This window comes from Silurus meridionalis, chromosome 29 (assembly GCF_014805685.1).
Source record: "Silurus meridionalis isolate SWU-2019-XX chromosome 29, ASM1480568v1, whole genome shotgun sequence".
NCBI classification, from domain to species: domain Eukaryota; kingdom Metazoa; phylum Chordata; class Actinopteri; order Siluriformes; family Siluridae; genus Silurus; species Silurus meridionalis.
The window spans coordinates 4605261-4628532 of record NC_060912.1 but is presented as its reverse complement, the minus strand read 5'-3'; the positions used below and the strand labels follow the sequence as shown (position 1 = coordinate 4628532).

The 23272-nt window shown below is 41.7% G+C and overlaps 1 protein-coding gene across 1 annotated transcript in view; it reads right to left on the bottom strand.

Moving 5' to 3' along the window:
• kcnh8 (potassium voltage-gated channel, subfamily H (eag-related), member 8) overlaps nucleotides 1-23272 on the bottom strand; it is a 62857-nt gene that overhangs the window by 10630 nt on the left and 28955 nt on the right. The window contains exons 10-13 of the mRNA XM_046844287.1: nucleotides 22782-22985; nucleotides 19425-19624; nucleotides 8775-9024; nucleotides 1972-2186 (exon numbers count right to left, since the gene is read on the bottom strand). Coding sequence (XP_046700243.1) covers nucleotides 1972-2186; nucleotides 8775-9024; nucleotides 19425-19624; nucleotides 22782-22985 — 869 coding nt within the window. The remainder of the gene's footprint in view (nucleotides 1-1971; nucleotides 2187-8774; nucleotides 9025-19424; nucleotides 19625-22781; nucleotides 22986-23272) is intronic.

The window sequence follows — 23272 nt, the reverse complement described above, 5'->3', positions numbered from 1 at the left end:
ACTCAGTTTATGTAAAAAGACTCTAATGTTACTCTTAGCAAACTAAAATATGAATAGAATCATTTAAATCAGTCAAACACCTTGATTTCTATTAAAATTATCTTGAGCCCAAAACCTTCTTTTCATCTACTTTTAATAAATCGCACTAATAAGGCCACAGGTGTTGTGGCAAGTAAGAGTCAGGAGATTCTTCCATCATTTATTCCTCTCAAAATGTTCTGCTTGCTGGTAAACTAACAGTGAACTGTATATTCGTGGCAAGTAGATACCACCAAGCCTCAATCAAAACAAGTTCAAAACAGAGTGTGCACTCTACCCTGATTGGTGGCTTGCTATGTGTATGATGTGCAGTTATGTTTTTATCCACGCATAAAAAAAAAAAAACTTATTTCACAAAAAGGTAGTTAAGTAGAACATGTAATATAAGTGCATGTAAGCAAAAAAGCTACTTAGGTACAGTAATGAATTACATTTACTTAATTGCTGTCGACCACTGATCAGCAGCAGTGAGATTTCTAATTGATGAGAATTCCAACCACAAGTTGATCCTGGTCCTGGTTGAAATAGACCAGGTAGGACTGGAGAGCAAAGGGGACAGAACCACTAGTACCTCAGGAGCAAATGAACATGCCAACAGAGAGAAAGAGAAAGGGAGAGAGGGGGGAATTGAGGACTATGTATATGGTGCAAATAGGAACTCCAGCAAGACTTACTATGAAAGCATAACCTATGACCACAAACCTTTGAAAAGTAGGTGTGGTGGGTCATTTCCTCTTAACCTGCTGCTAAAATACAACAAAATATGCTTCTAAACAGTATGTAATGTTTTCAGTGTATATACTGTTCATTGTCTTTAACCATTACATGACAATAAGAATAATTTATAATCTGTGTTTTTCTCTCTGTGTAGCTACTCATGAAATACTATTGACACTGACACATTCTGCTCTCTTGGGCTGCCTGATCATTCTGTTACATTAAATCTATTTGGAGATCATCTAGAAACCCCTTGCTGCTGGTGCTGCTGCTGCTGCTGAGAATGGCTTATTATGGACAGCCTCATGATCAATTTAATGTATGGCACCATTTAGAAACCATGAAGATGATGTAGTGCAATTGTTACAAACAGTTTTTCACATACATCTCCTTCATGGAACAGTTAATAAAATTTGTCAGCAAAGCATTCATCTGGGCAATCACAGCATTGAGCCACACAATATCTATCTATCAAAACTGACTGCTACGTATAGAATGCAGTCATGATGAAGTACAGCTATCCTCTCCATCTAGTCTCAGTAGATCTGAAACAGGAAAGGTCCTTAGATTTGTATGGTCAATCTTTAAACAAACGATCAAAAAGGTTAAATTTATATATAAAGTACATGCTGTCAGAGATTTTAAAGCTCTGCATGTCATATGAAGTGCACACTTCAGTTTGTCACCTTGTGTGTTTTTGCTTTGATTCATGGCCTGTCTTCACTCCTGTCCTTTTACTGGTTATTTAATTCACATCCTAATTCTTTAAATTTGTTTTCATCTTAGCCTTTGACTAGCTTGTGTTTAAAAATTCCAGTGTGTCTGTTGTATCCTTGTGAAACACTTCATTTAGTTTCTCTGTCTCTGGCTACAGCTGACGGACTCCAAAGCTGAAAATTATGCCAGACTACAGACTGCATGTAATAAAATTAATAATTAGCACCTCAATGTTATGTCAGTTCCAGTTTTATTTGGCATGTATATTAATCTGTCCACCTCTCTATGTGTTTTACTATTGTCACATTGTCATACATTGTTACTACTTGTGGGTATTTCTTTTCATTTTCTACCTATTTATCCTTGTTGTTAACTTTTTTAGGTGGAATTGGATAAATTAAATAAAACAAAAATTAAGAAGTACATACAGTATTGTCTCCAGAATGTGGTGGGATATGGATATTGACCCAGGCTATAAAAATAAAAAGCATGGCTTACATGGATCTCCTGCCCCTCTCTGAGGTTGTAGGTGAGGTCTTGAGTGATGTCCTGGACAAAGTGGTGGGAGTACTCAGGGTACAGGTCCAGCACCTCATACAGTCCCCTCAGATTAATGCACTGCAAATCACAATATGTCAGTGCTTTCACGTCTGCACTTGTCTTTATCACCCAGTTTTCCACAGACAAGTTGGCCCCAATCAGGTCCCCTTTACCTGCATATGCACAATATACACAATAAAGTGTACAATAAATTAATAGTCAGTTATGGCTATAGAGAAATGTATAATAGTGTTGACATTCATATATAAAACCATAATCTACAAATATACTAAACATTTATTAAGTGCCGCAGTTCTTGAATGATGTATGTGCAATTGGATGATTTTTGTATTTCTCCATCACGTTAAGTGAATAGATTGATGAGACAGTATAATGGCCTTACCGTAGTGTCAGAGGGACCGTCCTCTGTCAGTGAGATAATGAAACAGATGAGTAGGGAGTGTTTTTTCCTGTCAATGTCAAAAGACATGCAGACAAACACATACACACACATGCATGTATATACATGAAGCAAATGACAAGATGTTGGGAATTAGATTTAAAACAATTACTACAATTACTACTATTACTACTATTGTGCCAGTATGATGTGATGTGAGAGAGCATGAACAGATCAGAATGACATTAATGTCAGGGATTGGTTTTGGTGGTAAATGCAAGTGCAACTCTAACAATAAACACTATAAAAAACGAGAATACATAGATGCTAGTGCACTGTAAATTAACTTTAAAATACTGGCATCTGCGGAAACCGACTGCACTTAAATTGACAACTTCTATTTGTTTATAAACTAATATTTATCATGTTAAAGTAATGTAAGCATATTAGTACTGACATATTTTATATTTTACTTAAGTGTACAACAAAAAACTTTAAAAGTATCAGTTTTCACTGCATCATGGACTACAGAGTTACTGCCTTTAAATAAACATGCAGCATAACATCAATGTCCATCCTTGACTTAAACACAGGCTCTACTCTCCTGCACAATGGTAACCCATAAAACACACAATGGAAATTTGCCTGTTTTACAATATATTGCTGTTTTTTCTTCTTTTTCATTTTATGGTAAACCACTAGCAGCAGAGTTGACAGAAATCTATTGTTGTTGTTTTTTACAGTTTGCTTCCGTAAATCAAATGTACAGTATATTACTGTTAAAACACATTTCAGTGTTGTTGTTGTTGTTGTTTTTCATTTCACACATTTAACCCCTTTAACAGCAAAGCCTCAGTTTTAAAAGACCAATTAAATCTCATTTAATTAACAATTAAATGAGGATTGAGTGTTAGTGAACACCTGTGAACAAGCAGAATCACTGAAGGAAAGAAACACAAAAGCAGAGAACTTACAGCCAAAGCCATAGATGAAATCAAATGAAAAGAAAACATTAAATCTCTCATGATCTCAGCAGAGGATGATTAAACAAACCCACATACTAGCTTACTACCTACCAGTGATATTTTATTTCTGTCATATGTGTACAAAAGCTCTAATTGAGATTTTGTGTTGTACTTTCATTTGAAGTCACCATGATCATGAACTGCGATATAATCCTACACACACCATGCATAAATAAAAGCTTTAAACTATGGCAGTGTTCAAACACAGACATCAACAGTGTATGAGTCTCAACATCGGTGACAATCAAAAATGGGAAAAAAAAACCAGATCAACTCTGAACATCACAAAAAAATCTACTAAAAAGTCACAACAAACCAAAAAATACCAAAATAAAAGCAAATAAAGAAAATAGTATGACCATTTAGCTGCATAATTTATTTATGGTGCAATGTATGCTGGGAGTTTTGCACTACTATAGCACCCAGCATGGATTGTGGCATGAAAGTTTGTTTGTTTATATTCGCCATTGTTGAGTTTCATGTGTTGATTATTGATGTGTCTGTGATCTAAATTAGTGCTGTAGCTCTAAAGGTTTGGTGCATAAAATGTTTCTTAAAATTTATAATAATTAAAAATAATAATTAAATTTTTTCAAACAAAGTTTTCTTGGATGGTCATATTATCATAAATACTATGAAATTAACAAGTTCCCATATAATCAAAGTTTAAATAAACAAGGTTATTCAATGATGGTAATGAAGTGTTTTTTGGTTGACTATTGAGTTAGATTGTAATTACATCAACATCAATAGTTAACCAAAAACCACTTATTTACAATTTCTCTTGTCACTTTACTTGTCATAACAAATGTGTTTCACAAACACAGTCAGCAATCTTTTACAGTGAGCTCATTAAACCAAAACATGAATCAAGTGCATACAGTAATGTGATGTGAGTGGTGTGATCAGCTAAAGTGCAGTGGTTGATGAGAATCACAATCATGATAAACAGCTTTTGATTTCTGAGAAACTTTGCTTACAGGTGCATCTCAATAAATTTGAATATCATTAAAAAGTTGATCTATTTTAGTAATTCAATACAAAAAGTGAAACTTGTATATTTTTAAAGATTCATTATACACAGTCTGATATATTTCAAGTGATTATTTCTTTTCATTTTGATGATTATGGCTTACAGTTAATGAAAACCCAAAATTCAGAATCTCAGAAAATTAGAATATTGTGAAAAAGTTGAATATTGGAGACTCACGGCGTCACACTCTAATCAGCGAATTAATTCAAAACACCTACAAAGGTTTCCTGAGCCTTTAAATGGTATCTCAGTCTGGTTCAGGCTACACAATCACAGTGAAGACCGCTGACTTGACAGTTGTCCAGAAGACGGTCATTGATACCCTGCACATGGAGGGTAAGACACTAACTTTAGGTCATCCCTAAAGAAACTGCTGTTCACAGCGCGCTGTATCCAAGCACAGTAATGGAAAGTTGAATGGAGGAAAAATAATGTGAAATTATTCACATTATGCTGACCAGCTTTAAAGAGATGCTGATTTAAATTTCCAACAGGACTTGGCACCTGCCAACTGCCAAAAGTACTAATACCTGGTTTACAACCAGACCCAACAACATAAAAGAGCTGAGGGCCGCTATCAGAGCCACCTGGGCTTCCAGAACACGTCGGCAGCATTACATACCAATCGCCTCGCATGCCACTGCAGTAATTCATGCAAAGCCGAGTATTGAGTTCTAAACATGTTCATAAATATTCAACATTTGTATGTTCAAAATCTTTTTTATTATTATTATTTTCTTTTGGTTTTAAGTAATATTCAAATTTTCGAAGGTACTGAATTCTGGATTTCATTAGTTATAAGCCATAATCATCAAAATGAAAAGAAATTAGCACTTGAACTATATCAGTCTGTGCGTGATGAATCAATTTAATATTCAAGTTACACTTTGTATTGAATTACAAAAATAAATCAACATTTTAATGTTATTCTAATTTATTGAGATGCACCTGTATATATATCCATTTGTCTTATTAAAATCTTAAGTTAGAAAGCAACAATACAACATGTCTTCATGGAGCTTATTTTGTGGAAATTGGCATTGTCACGCTGAATCAGCTTGGGCCTCATGTTCCAGTGAGGGTGAAATTGTAATGCTATAGCTTACAGAGAAAACAGTGGTCGAGTGCGGGTTTGTGACTCAACGGTAGAGTTGGAAGAACCGTCTCTGTACAGTTTTATTTACGAGTGTTTTTGCTGCAGTGAGTAATGGAAAGGATAAAAGGGGGAAAGATGGGGGCTGTAAGAGCGAGAGAAGGACATGCAGAGCAGTGTGTGTACTAAACGCTAAAAGGTGAAAGCAAATATGAGAACGTGACTGTGGCAAAAAAAACCTGATTATTTTGTTGATAACCTGTCGTCTTCCTCCCATTCATTCCTATATGAGCCATTAAGCTCTCCACACTGATGCAAAACCTGAAAGAGGGAAGCAATTTATCCCCAAATGCGAGTGTGTCAAGTTTTTTACCACCCTCCAGTAGACACCTCCTCCTGAAGATGTGGACAGACCAGGCACAGCCCTTCAAACCCAGGTGAAAAAAAAAAAAAAAGATAAATTCAACCACTGTCCTAGTAGCCATGCCCCATGTTGCTTTCAACAAAATGGGACTGCATCATGATGTATGTGGCTAGACTCTGAGCAAACGTGGTGTGGGAGGGAAGCCTCAACCAGCCTACATGGTGGGAACCCATGTCAACAGATGTGTCAACAGATCTCAGTCCACCAAAGACAGGTTTGTTGCAAAGTGTTTGGTGCAGATTCAGGCTGAAGCTGAGGTGTTTGCACAAATTTTCTAGTTTTGATAAGGGACTATTAAAGTGGTGGTCAGACCATCTACTAATTTTGGGAATCAACTTCGGGAATCAATGTCCACATTTTAGTTGTTATTGAGGCGAATGTGCATGAACAAGTCTTGCTGTAATGTTAAGTGTGTAGGATGTGCATAGCGTTGGTTAAGGAGATGTTGATAGGGCCAGTTTCACAATCAGAAAGTTACAGGGCAGAGGAAGGCTTACCCCTAGTGTGTGGTGTGTAAAACTAAAACACTAAATATTAAACAAAATATTAAAAGCGAAAGCAAGCATGAAAATATGACTGTGGACTCTGAGTGTATGTAGAGTGGGAGGAAGCCACAGCCAGTCTGCTGGTGTGGTAGGAACCCAAGGAATTTTCAGGACCCCAATATCTTAAAGCTCTCATCTCTCCCCTGTTTATCTTATCGATTGCTCACTGCAACAAAGAACACTTGTAAATAAAACTGTATAGAGGTGTGTGATCCCTAATTCCTCTGGCTCCAACCTTCAAGTTCATAAACTAGTGACTCTGCAAACTCTGTAAGCTGTAGCATTAAATTTTCACCCTTACTGGAACATTAGCCCCAAACCTATTCTTACATGATACTACCAGTGTCCACAAAGTAAGCTCCATGAAGATATATTGTATTACAGGTAGAAGAATTGTGCTCCACAAAGCCCTGACACACATTTTTGATATGTGTGCGTGTATGCCTTATACATACAATAATCTTGAAATTGGGCTCCACAGTGACTGGTCTAACCCTGTGGTCTTGGTGCCCAAGGCCGAATGTTGGGTCTGGTTCTGTGTGCACTATAGAAATTTTCTATAAAAGTAAGCAAGGCTTACTTTTATTCACCACTGGATATAAACAACGGATATTAGCATGTTCCCTTGACTCTGATATCCTGTGAAAATAAAAATGGCCTTTTTTAATATGTTACACCAGTTTGCCACACTTTTTTTTTGTTTGTTCAAAGCTCCAGCAAAATTTTACTTTCTCCATAATGATTATGTCAATGCTTATTTCAATTACATAATCATTTCTAGAAATGATTGGCAGTAGCATTTATAACATCTCCTACTCCAGTGACTCACTCACAAAAAAAGGAAGCAAGTAGAATCACTCGTGGTATCTGGCACTTCAGTAGTTTAAGTTTGAGATGCTCCACAAACTGGGGGCGCAGATGGCGGTGAGAGATTTCCAGTTGTGACAGGGGGATGGGGGGTGTTATTATTAAGTGTTCTCTGTTGCAGTGTACAACAAAAGGTAAAAGGAGGAGGGATGAGAGTCTCAGGAAGGTGTATGTGCATGCATGTGTGTGTATATACAATAAAACTGAAATAAAGCAATCAAGATTGAAATGCAGAATTTACAAGATCAAAATATTGAACATACAATTAGATCTATTGACATTTTTTGCATAGTCTTACCACTCTTAATGTCTGGAAACCATAATTATCACCAAATGCTTAAATGCATGCTCATTTGAGCTGAGGCCAGGTGTTCCCAGACTTTGCTCTTAGAATTGTTAGTTTGCTTAATTACTTCCTGCTGTGGAGGTAGTAAATGGTCCTGATTCCTATACAGTCAATGAAATGCTGTTTTAACCCCCTCAAATGGAAGTTAAAAGTCTACACTTAAATTAAATTTTCATTGCTTTATTTCAAATAAATTGTGGTGGTCCAAATATTTTATGAACTGACTATACATTCATTGTATAAGTATATAGATATTAGGGATGTGCCTTTCTATAACTGAGGCTGATGCAATTTGAATCTCAGTGCATATCAGACGGATACATATGAAGCCGATGCAATGTCATTCGATTCACCCATATTACGATGCAGTGCAATCCGATTTAAATTTTATTCAACACAATGCATATAAGTGCAATACGATGCAATGGAAAAATGATGCTATGCAATTCAATATGGTACAGATATTTCAGTTTTATTTCTTTGGTTCAGACAGTAAATCATAAATGTGTGTGCCTTCTGACTTCTAACTGATGGTCCTTTCACAAACAGGCTTTGTTAGTGCAAAAAAAAAAGAAAAAAAGAAAATGATTAAATAAAACCAGACACTGTTTTCCATTCTGTCTCCAGGAAGATTCACCTCTACCTGTTCAATGATAATCTATATTCTATGTGACTCTCAGAACATGTCTCAATCATTGTTGTGATACGTCATATTCACGTAGCAGCAGTGGTGCTGAGAGAACTTGCTTGAGAAACAGTTTAGCGAGGAGAAATCAATTTATATTGGTTACAGATTATTGGTCACTTACTATATAAAAAAGATCCAAATATCTAAAAACGATGCATCACAATGCAAATGCCAACTTGTATCCGATGCCGACTTTTTTTTTTTTTTTTTAACGGATGCATCACATCGTTAACTTTTATGCAGATGCACTAATGCGAATCAGTCAATCTAACCATCCCTAATACATATACATATACACATACTGTACATTACCATATGCAAATGTCCATGATTAACTAACCGAGAATAGCAAGCACCATGCCATCCTTGAGCACCTCCATTGAACCAGAGCAGACAAAGAAGAGGGCCTGCAGTGCATCTCCTTGCCGCAATAGGTATTCTCCAGGCGCACAAAAAGATGTCTTTATGTGCAGTGACAGAGAGCGCAGACAACCACGACTCAGAGATGAGAACACAGCCAGCTCCAGAATTTCCTTGTTCAGGTGCATGGCAATGTCAGAACGCAGCTCATCTGGGAAGTCTTTCAGGAGCTAGACCAAAGAAATGACACTGATGTTGAAGAAACTACAGTTAGGGCACTAATTAAACAATCAGCTAGTATCAAAATAAATAACAGTAACTATATTATTTGCTGTATAGCCAGCGCTATTAACACAATCTTGGCTGCCAGATGAGAATGGGAAAAAATGATTTGAAATGTAATTTATTAATCTGTGAAATATACCCAATAAGTTTGATTATGAACATGTACAGATGTTACCAGTGCTTTGAATTCAATTTAGTAATATTATATAACATCCATGTGTTGTGCTCTCCTAAGCGAGTCAAAGAGTAAAGCACTGATGTTTCACTCTTCTCTTCAGCTTCTTTTGCAAATGTCCATTCATCACTCATCCTTCCAGCCTGACTAGAGCCTGTCACACCCTGATCTGCTTCACACACTCATGCCCTCACTCTCACACTCTTCCTTTACTCTCTCACTTCCCTTCTGTCAGAGTTCCATTTATTATTCATAACTCTGTGATTTAGCTAGGTGTTTATATTCCATCTTATTTCTCTTCACTGCTGTTGCTTCTGGTAAAGAGTGTCTGGGTTCAAATGCAGAAACTCTCCTTTACACTCCTTCATTACCTGAGCACAATTTAAAACAGCATAATTATTATAAAACATTTACAAGTATATTTTGTGTTCATGCTTTATGTTAAGTATGGTTTCACGAAAAATTATGCCATAGTGAATACTGGCTAATCTCTCCCCTGGTGCTGCATCGTCCCTTAAGGGGAACTGCCCACCAAGTCCCCTCAAACCTCCTCGGCTATGGTGGGCAAAGTTTATACAGCAGCGGGTCAAGCTGGTTGCTGTTTGCACATCATGGCGGTCCTGCAAGCCTCCCAGGCTGACCTTCTTAAGGAAATAGATAAAGGAGATGAAAGGAGACATGACGACATCTTAGAGCTGCGTCATGCTACAGACCAGGCTCTCAGTGCCACTAAGGAGATCGCTAGGGCCATCAGCCCGCCTATGGCAGCCTTGGTGGCTGCTGAGAGGCACCTTTGGCTGACCCTGTCCGAACTCTCTGACAGGGACTTTCAACTGTTCTCCTGGATGCCTCCGACTGGCCTGTTTGGTGACGCCGTTAATACGGTTGCCAACAGGTTCCAGGAGGCGAAAAGACCGTAGGTGGCATTTCAGTGCTTCCTCCCTTGCTCTCATGGGGCTGCTCTGTGGGCATAGCCCCAGCCCAGTACGAGTGGGCATCAAGAGGGCCCGACTTTTATTTAGGCCGACTTTGCGTAATACATGGACACCAGAGACAGCTGTGTTCATGTGTATGACCACCAGACGCTGTTACGGTACAGGAATCATGCAACCACTAATCTGCATGACCTGAAGCCGGTGGCCGGTAGAGGGGATGTCGGAAGCGCTGCTCGAGAAAGGAGAAGCATGGCAAGCGGCGGGTGTCTGTGTTAGGCTAAATGCTAACCCTAGCAAACCGAACACACTTCTTGTTTACAAACAAGATCTTGTTTACACAAACATCCCTGGCACGTATCATGCGGCGCCCCGCCCCCATCTTGGCTACTCAGAACACATCTCTGTTAAGCTAATTCCAGCATACAAACTGCTCTTCAGACGCTCAAAACCAGTTTCGAAACAGGTGAAAACCTGGCCAGCAGGAGCCACCTCTGCTCTTCAGGACTGTTTTGAGTGCACTGACTGGGACATGTTTAGGGAGGCAGCAACCAATGGCGATTCCATCAACTTGGAGGAGTACACATCATCAGTGACCAGATACATTAGCATGTGCATGGATGACGTGCCCATCTTCAAGACCATCACTAAACGCTCCAACCAGAATCCATGGATGACCGCAAAAGTACGTGCGCTACTGAAACATTAAGACTCTGCCTTCAGAGCAGTGGACAAGACAGCCTTAAGAACAGCAGGGGCCCACGACGCCAAGAGAATCCATGACCACTTCTAGTACAGCAGAGACATCTGGCGCTTGTGGAAGGGCATCCAGGAGATCACGAACTACAAGACAACACCTGCTTGTGACCGTGACTCCTCCCTACCAGATGCACTGAACGACTTCTATGCCTGGTTTGAGGTACAGAACAACGTGGAGGTGAGGAAGAACACCCCTCCTCCCAGTGACCAGGTGCTCTGTCTAACCACAGCTGAAGTGAGGAAAACTCTATGCGGAGTTAACCCACAAAAGTCTGCTGGACCAGACAACATTCCTGGCAGAGTGCTCAGGGAATGTGCTGAACAGCTAACGGATGTCTTCACCGACATCTTCAACATCTCTCTGAGCAGCAACGTTGTTCCTATGTGCCTCAAGACAACTACCATCATCCTTGTGCCGGAGAAGTCTGCTGTCTTCTGCCTCAATGACTATTGTCCCATCGCGCTCACACCCATCATGATGAAGTGCTTCGAGAGGCTTGTCATGAGGCATGTCAATGTACTGATATGACATGTACGTACAAATGCTGTTCATAGACAAGCTCTGCATTCAACACAATCATTCTCAGCATGTGATCAATAAGCTGAGCCTACTTGTAGCAATGCACAACTCAAACCACATCGTTAAGTTCGCAGATGACACAACTGTGGTGGGTTTCATCAGCAAGAATGATGAGTCAGCATACAGAGAGGAGGTGGAACAGTTAACAGCCTGGTGTTGAGCCAACAACCTGTCTCTGAAGGATGACAAAACCAAAGAGATGGTTGTGGACTTCCGGAGAGCACAGAACCGCCATTTTCCACTGATCTTCGATGGATCCTCAGTGGAGATCAAGAGCACCAAATTCCTTGGTGTTCATCTGGCGGATAACCTCACCTGGTCACTCAACACCACTTCCTGAGACCCTACAGACAATAGTAGTGACAGCTGAGAAGATCATCGGAGTCTCTCTCCCCTCTATCATGGACATTTACACCACACGCTGCATCCGCAAAGCCAACAGCATTGTGGAGGACCCCACACACCTGTCACACACACACTCTTTACTCTCCTGCCATTGGGAAAGTGGTTCTGAAGCATTCAGGCCGTCATATCCAGACTGTGCAACAACTTTTTCCCGCAAGCAGTCATGCTCCTGAATACACAGAAACTCACTCTCTGAATAAATTGAAACTCTCTCACACACACACACACATTCACTCAACTGTGTTACTGATCTGCACACACTCATTACTCATCTCAATCTATTCCACCATTATTTATTTTTTATTTATACTTAACCATATTAGACTGTTTACATGCTGTTTTTTTGCACCTCTCGAATGCTGCTTTAGGCACGCCTGAGGTCAGTCTCGAGAGACCGATACCCTTAAGAGACTATCTGGCAGCCTGAAATCTTCTGCCTAACATGTCTCCATGGGTCCTGCACACTGTAGAAAGAGTTTGGGTCTCGTCTGCCTTGATTCAACCACTTATGAGGGGCCGAAGCAGGCTGTGGTTATGGAACAAGAAGTAGAAACTCTCTTGAGGAAGCAGGCTATCGAGGTGGTTTCTCCCCCGATAGAGATGTTTTTTATAGTTCCCAATAATTATGCGTCCCATTTAGGACCTGCGTCAGCTGAACCGCTCACTAATGAGGCACAGTTTTAAGATGTTCATGCTGAAACAAATCAGTCACACAGTTGTGTGTATGTGTGTATGTATGTGTGTGTGTGTGTGTGTGTGTGTGTGTGTGTGAGAGAGTTCAGTTCAGTTGTTTGTTGAGTTGACTGATGGCTTGAGGGAAGAAACTGTTGCACAGTCTGGATGTGGCAGCCCGAATGCTTCGGAACCGCTTCCCTGATGGTAGGAGAGTGAAAAGTGTGTGTGACGGGTGTGTGGGGTCGTCCACAATGCTGTTAGCTTTGCGGATGCAGCGTGTGGTGTAAATGTCGATGACAGAGGGTAGAGAGACTCCGATGATCTTTTCAGCTGTCCTCACTATCCTCTGTATCCGAGACTGTGCAGTTCCCAAACCAGGCAGTGATGCAGCTGCTCAGGATGCTCTCAATGGTCCCTCTGTAAAATGTGGGGGAGGAAGATGAGCTTTCCTCAGCCTTCTCAGGAAGTAGAGACGCTGCTGGGCTTTGTTGGTGATGGAGCTGGTGTTGAGTGACCAGGTGAGGTTATCCGCCAAGTGAACACCAAGGAATTTGGTGCTCTTGACGATCTCCACTGAGGATCCATCGATGATCAGTGGAGAATGGTCACTCTGTTTTCTCTTGAAGTCAACAATTATCTCTTTGGTTTTGTCCACATTCAGAGACAGTTTGTTGGCTCCACACCAGGCTGTTAACAGTTGCACCTCCTCTCTGTATGCTGACTCGTCGTTCTTGCTGATGAGACCCACCATGGTCGTGTCATCGGCGAACTTGATAATATGATTCGAGCTGTGCGTTGCTACACAGTCGTGAGTCAGCAGAGTGAACAGCAGTGGACTGAGCACACAGCCCTGAGGGGCTCCAGTGCTCAGTGTGGTGGTGCTGGAGATGCTGTTTCCGATCCGGACTGACTGAGGTCTCCCAGTCAGGAAGTCCAGGATCCAGTTACAGAGGGAGGTGTTCAGGCCCAGTAGGCTCAGCTTCTCAATCAGGTGCTAAGGGATGATTGTGTTAAATGCTGAACTGAAGTCTATGAACAGCATCCTTACATAAGAGTCCTTGTTGTCTAGGTGGGTGAGGGCCAGGTGAAGGGTTGTGGAGTTAGCATCGTCCGTGGAGCGGTTTGGACAGTATGCAAACTGCATGAAGTCCAGTGCGGGTGGAAGCTGGGTCTTGATGTGCCTCATGATGAGTCTCTCTAAGCACTTCATCACAATGTGTGTGAGTGCAATGGGACGATAGTCATTGAGGCAGGAGACAGTAGACTTCTTCAGCACGGGAATAATGGTCGTCGTCTTGAGGCGCGTAGGAACAGTGGCGCTGCTGAGGGAGATGTTGAAGATGTCGGTGAAGACATCCGCTAGCTGTTGTGCACATTCCCTGAGCACTCTGCCAGAATGTTGTCTGGTCCAGCAGACTTCCGTGGGTTAACTTTGCATAGAGTTTTCCTCACTTCAGCTGTGGTTAGACAGAGCACCTGGTAATTGGGAGGATGGATGGTCTTCCTCGCCACCATGTTGTTCTGCACCTCGAACTAGTTGAGAAGTCGTTCAGCGCATATGGGAGGGAGGCGTCACGGTCACAAGCAGGTGATGTTGTCTTGTAGTTCGTGATCGCCTGGATGCCCTGCCACATGTCTCCGCTGTCCTGGAAGTGGCCGTGAATTCTCTTGGCGTGTGCGCGCTTCGCCTATCTGATGGCACGGGACAGTTTGGCCCTTGCTGTTTTCAAGGCCGCCTTGTCCCCTGCTCTGAAGGTGGAGTCTCTTGTTTTTAGCAGCGCACGCACCTTGGCAGTCATCCACGGCTTCTGGTTGGACCGTGTGGTGATGGTCTTGGAGATGGTCACGTCATCAATGCACTTGCCGATGTAGCTGGTCACTGTTGACGTGTACTCCTCCAAGTTGATCGCCATTGGTTGCAGCTTCCCTGAACATGTCCCAGTCAGTGCATTCAAAGCAGTCCTGGAGAGCAGACATGGATCCTCTGGCCAGGTTCTAACGCCTGCTGAGTGGTCTGTATGCTGGGATCAGCATAACAAAAATGTGGTCTGAGTACCCAAGGTGGGGGCGGGGCTTCGCCCTGTATGCGCCCGGATGTTTGTGTAAACAACATCCAGCGTGTTTTCTCCTCTGGTTGCAAAGTCCACATTCTGGTGAAATTTGGGAAGCACAGTTCTGAGATTTGCATGGTTGAAATCTCCGGCGACAATAAACAATCCGCCATGGTGTGTGTTTTGTAGATCGCTAATGGTCCCGTAGAGTACAATGAGCGCTTCCTTAGCATTAGCACTAGGTGGTATGTACACTCTGAGCACAATAGCGGTGCTAAATTCCCAAGGTAAATAAAAAGGTCTACATCTGACAACAATAAACTCCAGCAGCGATGAGCAGTAGGTGGAAATGAGGACAGAGTTCTTACACCATTCCGTGTTGATGTAAAAACACACAGACCGCACAGAGCTGCATTACTGTCGGCACGAAACACGGCTAGCCCGTCCAGCTGAATGGCGGCGTCCGGAACCCTGTCGCTCAGCCACGTTTCAGTGAACACAAAAACACAGCAGTGTCCGTACTCACGCCGAGTAGCTTGTTGGAGTCTGATGTAATCCAATTTATTGTCCAGGGAGCAAACATTTGCCAGCAGTAAAGGTGGTAGAGCGGGCCGGCTAGGGTTAGCTTTTAGCCTAGCATTAGCACCCGCTCGCTTTCCGCGCTTCCACTTCCTCGAGCAGCTCTTTTGATTCCCCCTCCTCCATCCATCCGACGCAGGCGATGCTGAGGTCTGGAGGCCTGGTTCTCGAAGCACGCAGAGGTCGCGTAGCTTCTGCCACAGGTCATCATTTATTGTGTTTGGGTTATTTCTGAGTTCTTTGAGTGTTTTGCAGTGGTACACAGGGACACCGGTTGCTCCGATGTCCATGTGTTGCGTAAGGCGGGCTACAAAGTGAAAGTATCACCATTGCTACTGCCACACCGCCAACTTGGATCCATCTTGGATTCTGTGGACACATACGTCCACAGAACTGCCTTATGGAGAAAGTTGGACCAGCTGTTTGTCTGCTATGATATAAGTCCTCTGGTCTCCCCACCACTAACTGACACCACCACAAATAACATTAAGTGAAGTCTTCACTAAAGATAATATATGACTAAGTCATGTTTGAGATACTTGTATATTGTATAGTTTATATACAGTGGAGTTAAAATAATCTGAGACCACCAGTCAAAAGGCTGTTACTGTATATACTCCCATCTTAGGGAGTTTTTTCTTGCCATAGACACCACTGGCTTGATCATTAGGGATAAACTTATAAGGAAAAACATATAGGCACTAAACTTACATATACATTTCAACTCTATAACATCTTTATAGCTCAGTAAAGCTGCTTTGGGACACTGTCCATTGTTAAAAGCTCTATACAAATACAACTGAATTGGACTGAATATCAATGTCATCAGTTAAAAGTAATAATATTAACATAATATTTTTGGTATTCGAGTATTTGTTTGTCATCTAAATATATATTTTAATTAAATGTGATATTTTTTTGTACAAACAAAAAAATAGTTAAAATGCATTTATTCACTACAAATAGTGATTTTTAACGTGGACTTTTGGACCCCACTGTATATATATATATATATATATATATATATATATATATATATATATATATATATATATATTTTTTTTTAAAAGCATTTTCAAAAAGGCTTAAATCCAGAGACTGTTATAGCCATTTCAAAATGCTGATGTGTTTAGCCAGGCAATTTTTGTGTTTGGATGTTTGTTTCTAATCTTCCTGAGTGCCATATGATCACTAATCATAAAACAGCTCCAAAGCATCAATGCGTCCATATTTTTATTTCAGTTTGCTCACCAAAATTCTTTTTACCAAAACTTTTGTGGCTCCGGTCTTTTACATTCTTTACCATGTCCTCTGGGACTGCTATGTTATTTATATGTGGGATTACTGGTAAACAATGCATATTTTGTTATTATATACACATTATAAACAAATGTTTATATGTGTATATAATGAACCAAGATGACGGCGCGTGCACAACGCGAGTGTCTCTCCAGATTTTGCGATTTAGTAGCAATTTCTCCATCAAAAGCAAGCTTATTCACTCAGAACAGGCTTGTACACATCTCATCCAGCTCGGCCGACAGCAAGACCACAGCGCCGGCGCCGAGACCTTAAACAAAGGAGGGCGGCATCAGGGCTAGGCTAAGGCTAAACGTGCGGATCAACCATCGATTCCAAGCATCTTCCTTGCCAATGTTTGGTCTCTCGCAAACAAAATGGATGAGCTGCTGCTCCGGATAACATCACACAAACGGATTAAGGAATGTAATTTCATGATTTTTACGGAAAATGGCTCAACGACAACATTCCCACCAGCGCCATTGAGCTCGGGGGTCGCAGTGTTTTCCGGGCAGACAGGACGGCAGAGGACTCTGGTAAGCGCAGAGGTGGAGGTCTATGCATTTATGTTAACAAATCATGGTGCACAGACTCTACTGTTTCTGAAAGTCATTGCTCTGTTCATTTAGAGTATTTGATGATTAAGTGCAGACCCTTTTATTTACTGAGAGAATTCTCAGCCGTTGTTGTGACTGCGGTGTACATTCCGCCGGAGGCTAATGCTAAGCTAGCTATGGAGTAACTGTGCGCTGCTATCAGCAAACAACAGTCTGCACATCCTGAAGGAGCCATTGTTGTTGCTGGAGATCCACTCCAACCTGAGATCTGTTTTTCCAAAATTTCACCGCAATGTCTCTTGCTCTACCAGAGGGGACAAAACACTGGACCAGGTGTACACAAACATACCTGGGGCATACACAGCCATTCCCCTCCTCCACTTGGGTCAGTCTGATCACCTCTCTTTGTTCATGCTACCCAAATACACACCACTGATCAAACGGGTGAAACCAGCTGTGAGGACAATAAAAGTATGGCCAGAGGGGGCCATTTCTTCTCTACAGCAACAGTTTCAGGATACTGACTGGAACATGTTTGCCTCACAGGCCACACAGGACTCTCACACGAACATGGACATTTACACTTCATCTGTTTTGGACCATATCAACACGTGCATTGACAAGGTCACTACCGTGAAACACGTGCTTTCCTAATCAGAAGCCGTGTATGAACTCTGATGTCCATCTCTTGTTGAAAGTAATAGATGCTGCTTTTAAATCTGCCAGATAGAAGAGCACTTCAACAACTCTGACACCAGACGCATGTGGAAAGGCATCCAGACCATCACAGACTACAAACGCACAGCTCAACCAACCAGCAGTGCCTTTCAACCGGACGAACTCAATCGATTTTTTGCTCATTTCGATCAAAGCACAGGACATTTGACCTCAACCACGGACTCTTCCACAGCTTACAGCCCACTTTCACTCTCAACAACGACGTATATTCAGTGTTTAGCAGAGTGGATGCACGCAAGACAGCTGGCCCGGATGGCATACCGGGAGGTGTTCTCAGAGCATGCGCTGGACAACTGGCACAGGTCTTCACTGACATTTTCAACCTGTCACTGGCCTAAGCCACGGTTCCTACATGCCTGAAGACCACAACCATCAATACCTGTGCCTAAGCACTCAGCTGCCAAATGCCTGAATGATTTTCGCCCAGTCACACTCACCCCTATTGCAATGAAGTGCTTTGAGAAACTGGTCCTGAATCAACTCACTGCGGGCCTACCACCTACACTGGACCCACACCAGTTTGCCTATCGCCCGAACAGATGCAGTTTCCACAGCTCTTCATTCAGCCCTCACCCACCTGGATAAAAGACCTACATCAACACCTACATCAGAATGCTGTTCATTGACTTTAGCTCTGCGTTCAATACAGTCCTCCCCACTGTACTGATCACTAAGCTCAGTGACCTGGGTATCTGCACCTCCACTTGCAGATGGATTCTGGACTTTCACACCAACAGACCTCAGTTAAGAGTTTTACAAAAAATTGGTTGTCACAGGAGTCCTACCATCAGTGCATGGTTGGAAATCACAATGGATATTTAAAAAATTTTGCAAATAACAAAATGTGTAAATCATAAACTGGAACAATTTGCTTCGTCCTGGGAAAAATATATTTTAGTGAAAATCTACAATGTAAAGAACGACCACTCCCTATATGTAAATAGTTTCTATACTATACTATAATGTCTATTTTTCTTTTATAAATAATGTAATAAAGAAAAATTTAAAGACATTCGGTGCCACTCAGATGAGGATGGGTTTCCTTTCGAGTCAGGTTTCTTTTAAAGGTTTCTTTCACATGACATCAGGGAGTTTTTTTTTTGCCACAGTCACCACTGGCTCGCTCATTGGGGATAAGCTTAAAAGTATAAGCAACAAACTTATAATCTCTTTATCTCTATAAAGCTGCTTTGAGACAATGTCCATTGTTATAAGCACTAGATAAATAAATACAAATTGAATTGAATTTTGTATCAATTGAATGAACTAAGTTTCACATCCAGTCATTTCAGCATCTCAACAGGTTTAACAATCAAGAAATCTTTTTTTTATTTGTGACCTTCTCATGCTGATTAATGTAATTACTGCTATCCATTTGCAGATGATGGTGAATTTGAGGATGATTAGTTGCTGATAGGTTTAGTTTTAGCTTGACTCTGTTGCCTCAGCTTTTATAAACAAATAGCAAACAAGACTTGTATGTACTGTAATTGATTATACATTTACACTTCATCTGTTTTGGACCATATCAACACGTGCATTGACAATGTCAGAATGAAATCTCTCTTAAACACACATTGCATTGAAAATGGTACCTCATTTGAGTCGATGCCATTGTTGACAGACCAGGTAGTCTGGAAGTACTCTAGCATGCGTTGCTTGAGGATTTGCGGCAGGTGGTGCACTCTTATGAAGTCCTTCAGGTCTTTAGTGCGTGTATGGTATGAGGACCAGCGTGAGTATATGCGCTGAATGATAGCTGTCACATTACCAAATACTAGAGCATGCATAAGTGCTGACATGGAGACACACACACACACACACACACACACACACACACACACACACACACAAACAACTTTAGTATTTGTTAATACAAAAATTAGTACATTTTTATGTGTAAATAGTATATACATTATTTGGTATGTTGCTCGTTATGTATGTCATATACACCACCCACTTTATTAGGAACACCAGCACACCTGCCCATTCATGCATCTTCATGCATCTTAGCAAATAGTGTGGCCTCAGAGCCATGCAAAAAAAATCAAGAGCTTCAGTTAATGTTCAAATCATCAAAAAAAATCTGTCTCATATATATATATATATATATATATATATATATATATATATATATATATATATATATACGTCTCTAGGTTATGTTTATAACCCTAGTTCCCCGAGGGAAAGAGACGCTGTGTTGCAATGCTTCAGGAACACCCCGCGTTGTCCGCGCTCTAAACCACGTGCGAAATCTGGCCAACAGACAAGTCGTGATGTCATCGGCGGGCTATGTCGTGACGACCAGGAGCTACAAAATGGCTGCGTGGTGGTAGCGACACTGGCTTTTGCCTAGAGAGAGGGAAAGTGCTGCAGGGACGCAGGGAGTGTGAACAGCTGCTCCGACTTCCTCCACTGACTCGTCCAGACGATTCTGCTTCTCCTGGTCAGGGTCTAGGAACAGAGGACAGGTCTTGCTGTAAGCATCTTAGGCACATACCCAGGTTTCGTATAGAGAAACGCGCTGGCCATGCTAGTGGCAAATTCCAGGCGAAACAGGGTCTACGGACAGAGCCTGCAGATCGCCGATCCTCTTCAGGGAGGAAATCACCACAAGGAAAGTGGTCTTTACCTGACAGGTACCTAAGGGCCACTTCGGCCAGGGGCTCGAAGGGGGGCTCGGATAGAGCTGCCAACACAACGGCCATGTCCCAGACCGGCACTCTGGGTCGAGACCCAGGCCTCAACCTCCTGATGCCATGGAGGGAACGTGTCACCAGAGGGTGCCTACCCAGCGGGTAATATAAGCCATGATAGCAGACACGTAAACCTTCAGGGTCGAAGGGGTCAACGACTGCCTCGTGGAGGGAGCTCTGGAATGGAGGATGTAGACTTTGTAGACTCCTGGAATCTGTCGACGACCGCCGTTACAGCATTGCCAAACAGCCCAGGAGGAGCCATTGGGGAATTCAGGACACAACTCGATCGTAAACAAAAGATGCCTTTCTGTGGCCACCAGGGCTGCCATGGACAGGTCAACGCCCCGCGCCGTGTGTTTCGTGGCCCTGAGGGTAAGGTCGGCAGCACAACAGTTTAGTAGGAAACTCCGGGGCCTTTAGCAATGATGCTACGCTAGAAGAGAGATAGCTGGCTAGCGTCTCCTCCACACGCTGCATCGCCCCGGAACCGCACTTCGGTTGTACGGGGTCTCCCAGGACCTGGACACCTCAGTGTGCAGGTTGGGGAAGAGTGATAAGCCTCGGCACCAAGGCTGTGACATGGGGCGCAGAAAGCACTCATTCAGCTTACTGGCCATGAAGAGTCCACAGGCACGCTAGCGTCCATCATCTTATCCTACTTGAAGGGAGAAATGTAACGCCGCGCTGCTCGCAACGGGAGAAGGAGCGGCCCCGGGTGTGCTTCCCCGAAAGAGCAGGCGCCCTATCCGGCAGGGTGGCTGGAGAGGACTCGTCTGACTGGCCTTCTGCCAGATCGGCCTGCAAGCCCCATGACTGCCGGCGCCACTTTGCGAGAGAGCTTTCCAGGAGCGAAGCGTGCGTGGTTTAGAGCGTGGACAACGTGGGGGCGTTCCTGAAGCGTTTCAACGCAGCTTGAAGTTCCCAAATGGGGAACAGATGTTGGTACCAGATAGACTGGTTTAAATTTATTAGATGCTGCTGATCTACTGAATATGTAATACACAACAATCTCTAAAATTTACACAGAATGCTACAAAAAGTTAAAATGATTTATATTCAAAATGACTGGAAACGACTTCATGAGAGAAGTTGGAAAAAATCGCAGGAATTATTTAGAGATGCCAAAAAGAATACAGTAGCGTAAATAATCTCTGTTTATACTGATGGTGTGCAGAAAAGCATTTTATCCTGAACAAATTATTGAGCTTTTAGATGAATGGGCTACAACAGCAGAAGAATGTGTTTCTCATCTCAGCCACAAACTTCCAAGGGTCTATTGTCTCTGTCCAGTTTTGGTGAGGCTGGGCTTATGATAGCCTTTACATTCTTGTTCATGGCTGACAGGAGTGGATGTTGACCTGGTCTTCTGCTGTTGTAGCGCATTTACCACCATGTTTGGTGTATTTTGTGTGGCGGAATTGGTGGATATAAAAAAAATGCTAGTATAATTAAAGGTATGATTTGATTTTGATGATTTCGGATTTATTGAGGGTTTTTACTCAAATTCGGGTGATTAGTCCTGGATTTAAAACCTGGTGCGAGATAGGGACTAGCTGTACCTGTTGCACCAACGGTAGGGGATTTGGTTTTTCGAAAAATTTAAGGTAACTACTATCCTACCCAGGGACTTTCACCCAGAGAATACTAGATTACCAATTAAAACTCATAAATAGACTATATGTTTATTCTCTTCACAGGAGAGGAGACATGGGTGGACCAGGATCAATTACTTTTATTAATCTACCAAAAAGTAGTAAACAATTAAATAAAAACGTCCACATAAAACAAAGAAATATGAACTACATATAGAACTAACTAATACAAATTACAATTTTAACAATACAAAACAAATAAATAAACCAAACAATAGAACTGAAGGTGCCAGCAAGGGGAAAAATTAGTAAAGAACAGCTAAAAAAAAAACTAAATCACTTGCACACACCAGTGCATTCAATCCACACATCACATAGAAAAGTTAGACACACACACCCTTTAGAATTAACAAAAGACAACTACTAACAACCAATACACAAAATAACCCTTACGGATATCAAAACAGCAACCAAGATGTCCAATATTAATAATGTAAACAATTTAGAACATACTATTATCAGAAACAAACCCAACAACATAAAAAAATACTTAACAATACTACAAAACTTTTGTACCGTTGCCCAACAACCCTAACACTCAATAACCACCCAATAATATTTTAGTAGAGAAAAAAGCGGCACAGGCATACATCCTTACCTCCAATAAGCATAATGCAAATAGAGAAGATCTTCTCAGCATCGGTATTAGCAGAGACATTCCCGAAGCCCACACTGGTCAGACTGCTAAGCGTGAAGTAAAGTGAAGCAATGTAGACACTGCGCAACTTTGGACCACTGTTAGCTGAGCCATTCACTGTGGTATAAGGGATCTCCAAACGTTTTCCCAGCTCATGCAGCCAACCTAAGAGAGTTTAAAACCAAGATCAGTGTGAACACAAAAAAGTTAAATGTGAAAAGCATATAAAAAGTGAGATAGTATGAATTCAATTAGCAAAAAAAGGACATGATATAAAACTCAAAGTACTCTGAAAAAATACAGTGGTTAGGTTTAGTGATTAAGTAAAAACATTACTGTCCACCACTGTCAGTTTACATGGCATTCTCATTTTGTTGTATCAATCTTTAGGTTCACAGATATTTATTTGTGATACACAATAATGTCAATGACAACATAAAAAGAGAAGAATT